General features: G+C 37.4%; 1 protein-coding gene across 3 annotated transcripts in view; it reads right to left on the bottom strand.

Moving 5' to 3' along the window:
- dock10 (dedicator of cytokinesis 10) overlaps positions 1–15,173 on the bottom strand; it is a 43,107-nt gene extending 27,934 nt beyond the window's left edge. For 2 of the 3 annotated variants that reach the window (XM_079246358.1, XM_079246359.1), the window contains exon 1: positions 65–133. Coding sequence is in view for 1 of the 3 variants with exons in the window: in XM_079246360.1 (XP_079102486.1) it covers positions 65–232; positions 486–558; positions 2,542–2,624; positions 3,359–3,448; positions 6,609–6,728; positions 14,839–14,997 (693 nt within the window). In the remaining 2 variants the exon portion in view is untranslated. Of the gene's footprint in view, positions 1–64; positions 233–485; positions 559–2,541; positions 2,625–3,358; positions 3,449–6,608; positions 6,729–14,838 lie in introns of those variants that run through there. The other variant, XM_079246360.1, reaches the window with a different exon arrangement.
- Positions 15,174–15,784: the final 611 nt, after the last annotated feature.

Here is a 15,784-nt window from a genome sequence, read left to right as displayed (position 1 = left end):
CTTAAGGATAAGGATGCCAGCAGTGTATGGGTAAAGCAAGAGATGGCATCAGATGTTTCCTCACCCGGACAGTGATACTATTGTTAACGGTGCTGTTGAAGTTCCCTTTGTACAGCCAGCCTGAGCGAAACACACCAATCCCACCCCCTCCTCCTCCTCCTCCTCCTCCTCCCCCTCCACATCCTCCTCCTCCACCTCCTCCTCCTTTCGAAGAAGACAGAGAGGTGGTATCCTGTAAAATAAACACAATCAGTTGCAAATGTATTAGCTTTAACCCTCTGCCACAACAGAACAGATCAATAAGATGGAGACCGTCAAGACTTGAAATTGGCCATCTGTCACACAAAATATGTTCATTAACCCTTTTCCAGTGACCTGCGAGGAACTAACTAATTTCATAAGGTATACTGTAAGCTTGAGGGTACAATAAATATTTAAACATGTAATTTGTTTACAGCAGAAAGTACTTAAAAGTCATGGCTGACCTCATCTTTGTCCACATCTTCATAGTCTATCTCAAAAGAATGGGATGGTAGTTTCTCTGCTTTGTACAGTTTTCTGGAAAGAGAAAGGGAAGAAAAAAGAAAATGTTGAGAAATGCTTGATAAGTGATCATTTCTGGAATTCAGTTAAAGCGCTTGAGTAAAGCAAATGACCAGGGGTTGCTGACTCTGATCCATAGCTCTCTGTCAGGAGTCCTTGCTCAGTCCTGCTCCATTGATTTCACAGTCAGAACTTCCTTTGTGTGTGAGCTTTGGAATAAAATGTCTTTGTGTGTGTATGTGTGTGTGTTGTGAGGTGCAGACAGCAAGGCTGCAGTGTGTAAAGGGACAAAGCTGGAGCCGCCCTCTGCTAAAAGTCCAACAGCCATAAAAGCTGTCCGACAAATCTCTCGCTGCAATGCATTTAGAAAAATTGTGGTCACTCAGGGCCGGGCACTGACACAGGAATGCTGCCACTGGCTTTACAAATGAAGATCGCTCTACTCAAGTCACAGCAGTAGCAACTAACTATAATTTCCTCTTGTGCTCTGGTCACCAAAGTGTGTTTCACTTCAGCTAGCCCTATAAATCTGTAAGCAAGCAGCTACTTTACAAGCAAAGTAAAACAAACAACACGGCTCTTGGGTTTCCCACATTTAAAATGACATCATACATGAAATTTATGGAATGATGCTTCAGCAGTATTCTGCTCTAACTCATGTTTAAGTCTACTTTTACTTCATTGTTTACTCTTGATGCCGTTTCAGAGGTTATGTGAACTGACTGAAAGAATACAGTGGCAATGCATGGGACGAAATAGAGACATTCCTGTGGCTATAGGGTGGCTCTGGGTCAGTCTCACTGGGACTCACAAAACTCTGGTTGACTGACAGGCTGATTTAGATTACAGGCTGGCTGATCAAACTGATATCTGACAAGAAGACTGATATCCAATAAATAAAGGGATGTGTGGAGAAATGAAAAGTTGTTTACAAAAGCAAGAAGGCAGCTGGTGTAGACTGAAAAAGAAGCCGCAGGGACAGCATTCTTCTCTATGTGTAATAAAGTGCAGTTATTCCTGCTGTAAGCAGCTACTCATATATTAGTCAAGTCAGGATGTCAAACAAACTTGATTCCACATTGTTCATTGTATCCTAATATAACACAGGATGTTGAAAATGCAAATTGAGGTTGTTGCTAGTAAAGTAAGAAAATGTACTTTTAATTATTTTTAATCTTGTAAGTTTGTTATGGTAAACTTTGGAGTTACTTCAACTAATTTAATATAGATATAAAAAGCATCTAGCAGTTAAAAAACCAAGGATTCGTATTGCTGCTGCACACTGGGTGACAAAAACATTACATTACACATGCAACTTATAACAGCTCCTGCATATACAGCTGTGCCTAGACTGAACCCTGCTAGATACTATGTTTATAAACACTAAACTGGATTAAAATATTAAATACATTTGTAAATTAGACCAAAGATCATTTCTCTATACTATATGTCACTATGATGTCATGCTATAAAAGCATGACATCATGGCTGAAACGTTTTTATTTCTGCTTTGGTTTCGGATTAAGCACTCCAAGACGCTTTTTAAAAAATATTTAGATTTAAAGAATGGTAATAAATGGCTATATTGCATTTTAATATTGTGAAACTTAATTTTTTCCCCCTTTCTTTTTTGCAAGTGACAGTGCTACATGCTAAAGGATTTCATAAGTGACTTGGTGAATGTGTCATATGCCCATCGTCATAATATTTAGTTGTTGCTTTTTCAGTGTTTTTTTGTGTTTGTTTGTTTGCTTTGTTTTTGGAATAAAAAACATAAAAGAAATGTAATAATCTGTAACTCTACAAAAACAGCTCAATGTTAATTTCATCAGTAGGAGGTTTTTTTCCACTACTTGCACAAAACATCTGCCCTTTCTGTCCAAAATGTGCACATTACTGTGCACATGACAATGCACCTTGTCCTTAACATGTATGCACAGCACTGAATCTAAACCTGATAAGCTGTCTTGGTGCACTCCTTGCTGCAATGTGTCTTACCTAGGCAGCAGGCGGTAGTCTCCAGCATAGTCATCATACTTGAACTGGACCACATTCAGCTCAGAGTTGTAATACTTGCAGGCCTAAAGAACAGAATAAAGATTAGATGTTAACCAAGTTAAAAAATAGGCTGTCTGTCCAGGATACTTCAATCTAAAGCAGATAACGTATGTATGTGTATAACTATATACATGACGTGGAGATTCAGATTGATCAGATTATTTAAATAATAAAGTAAGATCATTTGAAAAACTATCCTTAGGCTATCTGTACATCAGGATATCTTTAAATCTCCAGAGACTGCTTGTCCGGTTGAAATACTACTCTCACAGGGCGTATGCAGCACGGTGGAAGTCACAGACACAGAAGACGGTTTCACATCCTTTCTGCTTGTTAAGGGCCGTGTCAAGATCCTTTTTAATCCACTTGTACAGGAAGATATGAGGCTTTTGTTAATAAAAACATATTATAAATAAGTGCAACAGAGACAACCACAGACAGGAAAGCAAACACATGCAAATGGACAAAGAAAGACAGATGTATTAACTTCTCTCCAGTGAGCTGTGACTATCTGGGGAATTTCTGCAGTTGCAGATACCACGTTTTCACTGAACCCTTCAAACTGAGCCAGATTGATCCAAACGGAGCCTGCATACACATGTGCATCTACAAGACTTTGTGGGTATATAGAAACCACAATCACAAGCTACCACACACCAAAACCTTTCTCCATTTCATAGCTTAGTTAATTTATCTGGGTTCAACTCACAAGAGGATGCAGGTGTGTGTCAAATACATACACATATGTGAATCTCACCTGTCTGACCAGCAGACATTCAGCCTGTTGTTCTGCACCCTCATGAACAGTTGAGTTGAGAGTTCGTCTCTCCTGAGGCACTGTGGACACCTGAAAGGATGAAGAGGTAGAAGACGATCCATTAGCAAGTCAAGTAAAGCATTAAGTTTCCTGATTAAAGAGCACTTACAAGCATGATTTGAGCTGCAGAAGAATATCAACATATAAAAACTAACTTCTGACATAATTTACCCAAAATATAGTCATGCATGTTGGAATTACTTGTAAACATCAGGCATAAAAACATGCCAAATTAGCTTCCAGGGAGAGGAAAAGCCATTCCATGTATGTAGCATATTCCATCCATATGCATGACGAGTGGTTATAGTCTGAACTAAGCTGCCATCTATCAAAGAAATAAATCTCTTTTTGGAAGGCTTAGCACTCTAATATCCTTTAAAAAAATACTGATTATTGATAATAAGAAACTATCTGTTCATCTTTCCACTGAAAACCCCACTTCATCACTCTGCTCAGGATCACATATGATAAATTACAATGAGTGGAAATTATAAAACCATGAGTTAACAGGAGATGAAATGCAATATGACCTGATTTGATGGGAGACTACATACAGTAAAAGATGGATTAGGCACTGAGCCGGATATGTGCAGCTAATGAGGAAGTGTCTAGAAAAAAAGCTTCATGTTCTCGACTAAATATGAAAAAATTTCCACACGACATAGCTAAATCCTTCCCATCTAAAATTTAACTTCACCATTAATTAGACATCTGGCTTTAAATGTAGACATTTTTGTCCCCTAAAGTTTATATTCCGGACTGCAAGCTGTTTTCAAAATATGGTCAATTTTACATACAAAAAGAACAAGATGGCAACAGCCAAACTTCAGGGTTCAAAAGGACAGTTCGCAAACAATGAGCATCATCTCAGCAGTCATGTCCACTTTGTATACACATCTGAAAGGTTTGACTACTCCCAAAATCAACTGATGGGTAAATTGGAGCAACACAAGAAGAAACTCAAAACATCTTTCGTCTTCATCATCATTAAAAAAGTTTAACGCTAAAATATATATAGAAAAGACTATCATAGACTTAAGGTGGACTTTAAGATCCATTTTAAATTGCTTTTATTTGTATTTAAATGTCTGAACGGTGCTGCCCTGCTGAATCTCTCTGAGATTTTATGTTCCTACACACTCTCTCAGTCTCCCAGGTTGGCTGACCAACTTCTCTTCACTGGACCAAATACTAAACGGAAGCTGAGAGGGGACCGGGCCTTTGCATTGGCAGCACCTAAACTGTGGAATGAGCTGCCTTTAGATATTAGACAGGCGTCCTCTGCATTAGTTTTTAAATATGTGCTGAATACCAGTCTGTTTATATTACATGACAAGTTGACATTTTTGATCTAATCTTATTTAGACTTCAGCTGATTGTAATTATTTTCCTTTTCGGTGTTCCATTTTTCCATTTTAATGTCCTCTTATATGTCATTTATTCTGTTTTTAGTTTTAACTGCACATTGTGGCACTTGTTATAAATAAAGCTGCATTGCAGTTGCATTCAATATTATTGAGAGTACTTGATTTAACATCCTCATGTAGAACTATTTTTCTTTTTTTCCTCTTTTCATGGTGCTGTCTTTTTATATATATATGTCTGCAGAACCAACAGGAAACCGCTTTGTCACTGCGAATATATTGTTAAAATCAAAATAGGGTTAGAGCAAGAAAGTCTTAGGTGAGGAACATATTTTCAACCTTATGCTCATGTAGTAAAACTGACTTTGCTGCCAACATACTTTCCTATGTAAACTTAAATTATACAAAAACTCTGGGTTGTGCATGTTTACATTCTGTTTTTTTGTTGTTGTTCTTTTTTCTTTTTAGGTTAAACTCAATAAATACTTAAACAATAAATGAGGCTGCTACTTGTAACAAGATAAACATTACTGCAGTTTCAGCACTAGCTGTGGTATTACCAATGGAGTTTATGGCCCTTAAGTCAAAGATGAAGGCCATCAGTCAAGTTTTTAACATCATTGTCACATGAAGCATTGGTTTCTGCACAATTGGTGCTTTAAACAAACCAAGGCTCAAAACATATGTACAATACCTGTGGTAACCATAAGAAACATGAAAACATGCTAATACCGCTAAGTGCATCAGAATTGTCAGAGAATTTCCCAATGCTTTTAAGCATACCAATATAGAAATATAATGACATTCTGTGTTTTAATTTAATATTGGTACTTTCATCTTAAAACTATTAAATAACTTTCTATTTCTAAGCAGATTGAAAATCTAATAAATCCACTTATGATTCATGCGGGTTTGAATACATGAGAGTACATTTTATAATCCACGAAACAGAAAATCAACATTCAATCTTCTAGATGGATGTTCATATTCCCAATGAAATGCTGAGATATATCTTAGACTGAAAGAATAAAAACAAGTCAGCATAAAGACACTTTGATTTAGACGTTGTGCAGGCAGCAGGCCACAGCTCTGATTTCAGCAACGAGATGGCAAAGAAGCAATGCTAGTAAATTTCACTTAGGCTATTCATTAACAATAGTTTGGCAAACCACATTTACTTTGAAGTACAGAAGTGCAGACATAAAACAAAAGTAAAAACTAGATTGTTTCGCAGCCAAAAGGATAAGAAACAGCAGACTTATCCATTTCAGCTTCAGCTCTTTGTTCCATAAGTAAATGAAACCCTGTGAAAGTAGCCAATTTGGCCGTTTAATGTGCAGTTAATGTGCAACTGTAGGAAAGCTTTAGCACACTGATAAACAGCAAACAAACAGCTAAAAAGGGAGACATAGAACATGAACTATTGACCATTATGACAAGTTTATATGCATGATTAATTCAGATCAATTATGAGATTTCATAATGCAGTGATTATTTGTTCATCTCTTTTGAGCATCACATTATCATAAAATTCACAGGCAGCACTTTATCATTATTCCTCTAAACATAAATAAATAAAGAAAAAAAATTCTTTATAAGTTATAACTGATACAACTGGCAAAAACAGATTTTCCAGTTGCATTTCATGACTCCTGTAAGGAGAGATTAAAAAAAAAACATGACACATTAACTGCCAGAGGTTTTTCCCATAAAACAAAAGATTACACGAATATTGACAATGATGTCTGTAAAACCTTACATTTAAACAAGCGTTATAAATTTAAACCAAGATTTTTTCACTTCATCTGTGAGACAAACACACTTACTGAGAAATCATTGTCAGGGAACAGGAGCAGGTCTCTCAGAGAGTCGTCCTTCAACTCATCTGCCAATTCAGAAATGACAGCCTCATAGTCGAGAGGATCAATCACCTTCGGCTTTTCCTGCTGTAGATGAAAACACAAAGATTTCAGTACAGTAGAAGGAATCCATGAAATATGCTACAATTGAACATTTGATGCAATACTATTCAATATCATGCAATGTAATATAATATAATCTGATACAGTGAGAATGTTTTCTTGATTCAACGCCATCATATTCTTTGTCCATTACTGTTCCCTCTCATATACTTTGACCACTTACACAATGATATAATTTATTTTATGCCTTCTAAAGTCTCTCATTTATTGTAATATACATATTCATACAAGGTGCGAAAGATTTTTGGTGTTTTGGTTTTGCAACGAAACACAGGTTACTTAAAAACAGAATATCTTTCAATGTCAGTGCCCATCATCTAGATACACAGAAACTGTACTCAGAAACTAAACATTTGTTTGTACCAAGTTTAATCTTCCTATTAACCCATAAGAACCCAGCGTGACCTATATAATACACATAGTTTCAGAGACATTTGGCATCACTCTGTGCTACAAAGTTTGCTCAAACTCCTGTGATTTTTGTCTTATTCCCCTTAATGAACACCACAAGACCAGCAGGGACAAATAAAGACCTCAACAACTTGGGCTTATCTTATAATTATTTCATGGCTTGGGTCTTCATGGGTTAACTTAGTTTTAAGGACCTGTACCTGTGGTCAACACTGGTGTTCACACCACAGCAAGTAGTTTATTTTCATGCCTGTCCTTTACACCCTAGAGAAACATTAAAACTACTTCTGAGAGACTTTTAGTGCCATACCAGTGCACTGCTCAAATGTGATCCAGTACACTGTCAGATAGTACAATGGATGCAATATCACCTGATGCAATGTTTAATGATAATATACACAACCAGCCTGCGATGGACTGACAACCTGTCCAGAGTGTGTGCCCTGCTTCTCACCCAGCTTCCCCACAGCCCTTAAACATAACAAGCAGCTGAGAAAGTGGATGGATGCATGTAGTGTATACATGGGGAGAAAATGCAAACTCCACACAGAAAAGCCACTGTTCAAACTTCCACTCAGCCAAGGACCATACAACCCACTTTAGTTTCCCCTAAAGTAAAAACTAATCAGCTGTCTCCAATCAAATCCTTTTTCAGCTATTTTCTAGTCATTTCATTATGCTACAAATAATCAGGGTAAGAGATAAACGGTAGTTTTGTTTGTTGTTGTTTTTCCCAAATGAGCCACTTAAAGGACAGCCATCTCCATGACCTGAGATGCAGACTCAAACTGGACATAAATACATTTATTAAAGATTAAATTAGTCCAGCAGAATATCTCCCCTGTCTTAAAAAAAATCCAAGGCTTCAGTATTATAACATTTACCAATTTTATTCATTACTTCATCAGAGCCTGAGTTAGAGGAACTGATCATACAGCCGAAGCACACTCTGACACAACGTGCTGGATGAAATCCTGTTTTTAATTAAACTGGATAATTAAATGCTTTTCTAAATATACGTTTATGGAACCAAACAAACAAGATAGACCAAATATACATTGAAAATGTATTATTTTATATTTCACAATAGAGGACAACGGTAAAATATTTCTGTCACTCAGAAAGAAGCGACACAGCAGCAACAAAGTGAGAGGTGGAGCAGGTTGTGGTCAGATGCAGAGGAAGTTATGATCTTTGGTTCACATGTGCTACATTGTTATCCACCACAGATACTTTAACGGCCCAAACAGGCTTCTGACTTGACAACCAAAAGAGAGCTAAGGGGCCAAAGGCAGGAATGTTACAGTCATCAGAAAAATGTGACGATGCATTCAAGCCATCGGCACTGCTATTACCACAAATAAAACTTTTAATGTTCCATCTTGTGCAGAACTACAAGCCATCTCGTTTTCTATCAGTATGGAAAAGTTCTTTAGCGTTTGCAGTTTTGTTCTTTTTTTTTCCCAATTACAAAACCTGCTAAACTCATAACTCTTCAAATAGATTAAATGTCAACAACAAATGGCGTGAAATATTCTCAGTCTTCTCACTGTGATCATCTATAACTATAATCCTCAAAATGTGCAAGACATAAAGAAAATAGAAAAATAAATTACATAAGAGACAAACTAAAGTAAAAACTAATCACTGGATGTATAAGTAACAACAAAGTAATGTTCTTCAAAAGTTGCACAAATGGGAAACACTCAAGCGCAAATAAATGGCATTACATCAAATAAAGGAAAGCAGCAAGCAGGTGGGTTCATGAAGTTTGAGGTTTTCATTTTTATACGATGACTTTCAAACCTGTGACATCACTGTAAATTTTTCAGGGAAATGTCAGGTATTCCCCTCATTAAAAGGCTGTATTTCCATAAGTCTACTGTAACAGTAACATTTCATCATCTGCTGCATTAGTGGATACATTATTTAAGCACAAACTATCTTGTTATCTGGTTTTTCCAAAAGACTAAACCTACTGTAACACTTTCTTTAAGACAAATACATAAAGTAAACAATTTTATCAACACAAATCAGGTCACAGAACATTAGAATAAAGTGTACAATTTAATGTGTATCAACAACTATTTTAACAACTACTGACAAGAAATACGACTAGCTGTTGATAAACCGTAGAGCTGTTACAGAATAAATACTATGCAAATATGAAATATGACCCAAAAAAAAAAACAAAAAAAAACAAACAAAAAACAGAAAAGACACACAAATATAAACATACAATACTCAGCCGGTTGAAAGCTGACCGCACTCGTTGGCTCTTTATTTTCTTCCTGAAGGTGATTTTGCTCCTGAAGCTCATTGCCAGCTCAACTGAAGTTACAATCTTGCCTACAAAAACTGAAGTGAATGAGAACTACAAAAAAAGCACTATGCGGACATGTGCACTTTGAGAAGCGGAACTAACGACCTGTATGAGTTTTTAGAAGCACACGTGGATGTAGAGGAAGTTGATGTGAGGTTGTCCAACACACATATATACTCTGACGCACACACCAACACAAGTGCTCAAAACAGCAAGAAAATCCCCAGTGAATAAGAAATCAACCAACCCACTTCTCCAGTTTCGATACATCACATTCAAATCTTTGATGCCAATTTAGGACTATTCAATAAGACGATGTAAGCTTTTAAACCTCTGTGCAAACACAATGACTCAACAACTTTTTCAGTAAAATACGGCACTCACACGTTCTACTTTAATTCTACTTAATATCAACTTTAGTGAGCTATCATCTCATTGTTGACAAAAATGTACAGATATAAATAGGCCAACAAGCCATAAACTTCCTGTTTTAAAACATTTCTGTCTGACGGGCAAACACAAAGCATGAATACGTATTTACAAAATTTCTAAACGAACACACATAGTCACTGAATATTGCATAAAAATACATTACATAACATAAAAAGGTAACACAATGATAAAGAAACACAATGGCATTTGTTGAACACACGCTACCGACACCCACTTCCCTATCGTAAGCCTCAAGCAGAACAGAGATCAATACAAGAGGAAATAATTTATGATGATACAACAAACATTCTTTTTTTTTTTTTTTCCATTTTTAAAGCTCTGTCTGGACACAAATGAGCGGCTATAGGAGAGTTGGGAAAGCAAAAAAGCAAATAAAAAGGGGGGGGGGGGGGGGTGTATTAGGGGGGTAGTATTATCCCAAATACTTTTTAACATACAGATATATCTATTTAAACTCTTTTAAATAAAACAGCTGCTGCCATAATATTTTTATATTTCACTTTTCATGTTCATGCAATACCAAAAATAAAATGTGAAACACATTGCCTCCATTTTTTATATAGGAAAACTGGAGGGCAAGTTTCATAACTGGATACTTTGTGAGTGTAGTTTTGCAGTGCTGTCAATACTGCGCACTGAAAGGCCAGAGGGAGCAACCACAGGTAAATACCTAAAAGCCTAATTACATAAAACCTAAATTTCCTCCAAGAAATGATACCACAGGTCGAATAATAATAAGACTTAAGAGTAAAATTATACATGAGTAATAACTATATTTTCAACAACTGGATGCAATTCATATGGCAGATTAAAACCAGTGGAGGCTGACTTGGTCAAGCCACATGACATGGTGACAAGTCTGTTTTATATGAAAGAGAAATTGTATGTAAATGTTGACATAGATGCAATATATTTAATGCTAATATTAAACTTTGCACTTCGCGGCAACATGGGCTGCACAGTAGCGTAGTGGTTAGCACTATGGCCTCACAGCAAGAAGATCGCTGGTTTGATTGGCTGGGGGAAGGCTCAAATAGTGTCCTTTCTGTGTAGAGTTTGCATGTTCTCCCCGTGTATGAATGAATGAGCTGCAACATGTTAATAATATTGAGTTTAAATTTTACACCTTAGTGGAAATTAAATCTAGTCAGAAACCATATACTTGAACAACAGTGCAAAGAGTAACTTAATTTGCAAAAATGACAAGTTAATTGTAAAGAACATAAAAAATTCCTTCTTTGTTGGTGTAAAATATAGGCTGCTTGATGTGTCTTTGACATGCCATAATACTACTACCAAAGACAACATTGATCATCAACATATGAAAAACATATACAGACAACAGGCATGGTTGTTGACTTGGAGTGATGCAATGCAACTTGGAGAAGTCTTTCGAAACTAAAGAAACACTGGTGCATGTTAAAGTGTTACCAGTACCATAAAAGTTTTACTTGACATGAAGTTGTGCAATCAGTCATTGCAAAGATCCCTAAAATGATTTAAATGTCACTTTAAAGCTACACTACATAACTTTCTGACCTTTTAACTTTGTGTTTTTAAAGCCTTTTGATGGCAAACTGACATTCAATATGCACATTCCTGGAGTAATCTTTTCCCTGCATTCTCTTCATTGCAAGGCTAGAATAGATATCAACACACTGAGCATTTTATGGGTACACTATGGCAGATTCAGCAAAGAAAAACAAGACTAAACATCTGACTGACTTTTAAGGGCTGAAAAGATCTCAGAGTAGAAAGAGGATGCAAGAGAAATGCTAAATTAGCCTTAGTTATGGGGTGCCAAAGAGTGAAAATTTTCCAAATTACACAGTACTATTTTAAATGTGACATGCAGTAAACAGTTATGTTTATTAACAGCAGTCACAATTATTCATGAAGTTTCTGTCATGTTCATGGAAAGCATTAAATCAGTTAATCCTCTACAAACCTCCATGTTTGTAGCTGCCATGCATGAAAGAGTGGGCAAACTTCGCCCTGAATATTTACTGGGGCACACACTTTCAACCTCAGTCTCCGCTTTTTTTTTTTTTTTTTTTTTTTTTTTTTTTTTTTTTTAAAGTTTAATAATTCTTTGATGTTCTATGCCTGAAACCTTGAATAATAATTATACTCTTGGCAAAAAAAAAAACTCCTTAAAAAAAAAAGCTCTTCTTTCATTCTTTCCTTCTCTCCATCCTTCCATAGCTGCCTCAGCTGGCTGCACTCTCTTCTCCTCCTCTACAGCTTCTTCATCTCATCAAACATCCTCATCAGCCCTCAGTTCTTTATTCCTTTGATTCTCTCCGCTCTCTCTACTCCTCTTCCTTGTTCTCATCCTGTTAACCATCCCCTTTAACATCTCCCCTACACTTTCAATGTCTATTCCTCCCTCCCTCACTCCCAGCAGGGGTGAGAAACAGTGGGTGCTGATGTTGGTAAACTACAGCTGTATAGAGAACACAAATAGAACGCTAGATTACTGGATCACTGTACGACCGTGAGCACAAGTCCGCTCTAGACTAGGCAGAAAAGAAAAAAAAAAGAAATTAAATATGCTAAGAAATGATCATGACAGACAACAAAGAAGGAAAAAGGCCAAAATATTTCCATAAGCTTGTTATTCTCAAGTACAGGCTTAAGACTTTATTCTCCTAATAGGGCAAAGATGTGAGGAAAGTGTGATGAAAATGGTGACAGAAGGAATGTGGAAGAAGAGAAACAGGACAAGAGACTGACAGGAAGGAAAGACAGGGGGGCAGAAGGGGCCAGAGACAGCTGTTGAGACAGAGGAGAGGAGGAAAGACCAGACAGAAGCCATCTGCTTTGCATCATTAAAGAAAGACAGGCTCTCTGGTGTAGACATAGTCAGACTAATGTGGATCTATACTTGTAATTATTTTAACTTACATCTTTACAGACAACTTGATGACTTATTGTTGATACAGTGGTGGTACAAATCGTGTTAAAACTACATAAAAAATACACTTATCTATGAGCAAGTAATGCTGCTTTCATGTTGAATTGACAAATAGGTAATGAATGTAATCCTTGCCTTGACATATTATATGAATTTGTATTTAAGAACATACTCAGGACATATCAAATGTTGAAACTTATATATCCAAAGCATTTCTGAAATAGAGTCCTTTTTTAGTTATGGCTATCAGGAGGAGACAGTATAAAAGTCTGCATTAAGAAGCCTGTATGCACATGGCATCACAATAAGTGACAGAACACATCAGTAAAAGAATAATTCATGGTGCACAAAAAAAATACACGCTTTCAGATTACTCAAGTGAGCTGGAGACTACTAATTTACTTCATAGGGGGTTTTTGTACAAACATTTATGTGATACTACCGTGTCATAACCAGATGACACTCAAGTGCTTCAGGGCCCTTTTATTCTTACATCTGCTGTTTTTAAGAGGATAGCTGCATTCAGTCGCATCTTACTAAACGATGCATGCAGAGCCGTTGTTTTTTGCCTGACATATACTGGTTTCAGACAAATATGTTGTGATCTAGGCAATGATGTTCTCAGAAGGCCTAGTTTACTTAAACAAAAACAATACATGTATACCAAAATATGACACTGTAATAAAATATTGGGTATGCTGAACTGGCCTCAGACCTGTCCACCATTGAAAAAATAAGTCGATGATTTTATATCACTAGATATCAATCAAGATTGTAAAATTTTCATATTCCTCTGCTTCTTGATGCTTACATAGTGTTGTTAAATGAGGAAATGCAACACAGAGGTAACCTGTTTGTTATGTTAATCCTAAATTAACGTTTGCAGCTCAATTGCAAGCATAGAACTGCTTTTGTTTTTTTTCTTCAATACAAAACCTTCCCCATTGTAACCATTTATTTTAATATCTTTTTACTGTAAAATTATCAGTGAGTTTTATACTTTCTTAAACATGTTGGCAATGATAAATCACCTGCTTTGACAAGGAAATGAATTTCCCTTTTCAAGGACCAGAAAATGCTGAGTAGGAGCAGTAGTTTCAAGAGCAGTCTGACAAATAAATCCGCTATTGTTCTTACTGTATAAGAATCTGATGGTTAACATGCTTTTGCAGCATATCTTGCTTTCTGTTTACCACAAGGACAAGCAAGCAGGCATTAGAAGAGACTGTGTTCAAGGATTACGGTAAATGGAGAGGGGAATGAAAGTGGGTGTTAAAGATCCCTCTCCTCTGCCAAAACTTAACATTTTTCCACTGAGTTTAAAGTAACCAGGATGTTGCTTGGAATAATGGAAAAAATCTGTCAAAGAATAGTTGATTCAGACACAAAACAGATGGTTAACATGCACAATATGCTGACAAGAGAATGCTGCAAGAAGAAACACGCATGTATGTTCATGTTAGTCATGCCATTCCTCAACCATTCTGTCCTCCATGCATTCATTCACTCAAACAGTTCTCATCCACTGTATTAATGAGGGTTCTGTTTAAATTGCTATTTTTATCATTTTCTCTGCGGACCACATGCACAGAGAGCAGATTTTTCCCACAGAAACTAGATTCCTCATGTCTGACCCCACACCCCCCTCTACTCTCCTCCTTCCATTTCCGTCGTTCTGAAGCTCAGCTGTGAGGGCAAACTACCAGGCCCAAATCAATTATCATATATCAGCCTGAGTAACAAAACCACAGGAAAAAAGAAAGAAAAAGTTGGTCGAGGAAAGCAATAATTCCATAAAGTTAAATAGGACAAGATACGGTCTGCAAACTGAAATAAACTTACTTAAATTTACACTTGAGGCATAAAAATATGATGCACAGGAGCACTCAGGTTCATTTCAACATAATGCAGCCCCCACTATCTACCCACACATGCATTTTGCAGTTATAGGGTGCAGATGTGCTGGTTACCATTACAATGATGGTCAGAGGTGTTTTGGTAGAGGTGTAACCCTCTAGTGTGGGTGTTGCAGCTTCCACTGATATCTGGTCCTGTCGTGAACACATGTGACCGCAGTCAGCTCCGCCCACTGAACGTAGGAGCAGGACCACACTGGCCGAACAACCCATTCTCCACTGCTGAAATGTCCCGGTCCGACCCAGTTGGGTCCGGTAAAGCAGGCTTCACCTGATTATTTCCTTGTCTATTAAAGCTGTGTTCAGTTTAGCTCCTGGTCCAGCCAGAGTGAAGGTTTTCTGTTCAAGCCCCAATGCGACACCTACGGCTCCATCCGACCCTGCTTCACCCTCCCTTCCAGCTTAACTTCTATCCAGTCCTGCTTTGTAAGCTTTATCAGCTTTTCCTGGACTGCTCTGCTCTAGGCTCCAGCTCCTAATGTTGCTGTTGCTGAGCTGACACACTAGCAGCACTACACGTCTCTCTCCCTTCCTTTCTCTCCCTCTCTCTCTTCTTTCAAAACACACACATACACACAGTCACTGCAGCTGTGTGTGGTTCAGCCCAGCCTAGCTCATCTAACAAATCACCCTCTGCAATAGATGTCAGCTGACTAGAACCAGCTGCCCCACACACACACACACACACACACACACACACACACACACACACACACACACACACACACACACACACACACACACACACACACACACACACACTGAAGCCAACATAACATTTTCTGATTTTCATTCTGCTGCTTTCTCTCCATTTGTCTTCCAATTACATCCGGTCTTTCAAGTCAAAGTTTTGCTGGCTGTGCATGTGTTTCTGCAGTTTTTGCACCACAGACATGATGAGGCCTCATAGTGCAGAGTCTGCACATGATGGCTGACTGAGTGAAATAAGCCCCTGCGTTTTGAGGAAAGGTTAAAACTGTGGTGTGTTTGTGTTTGTGTT

This window comes from Telmatherina bonti (genome assembly GCF_933228915.1).
Source record: "Telmatherina bonti genome assembly, chromosome: 9".
In the NCBI taxonomy this organism is placed as follows: Eukaryota; Metazoa; Chordata; class Actinopteri; order Atheriniformes; family Telmatherinidae; genus Telmatherina; species Telmatherina bonti.
The sequence above is the reverse complement of the archived record's forward strand: the minus strand, read 5'-3'. Positions and strand labels throughout refer to the sequence as shown.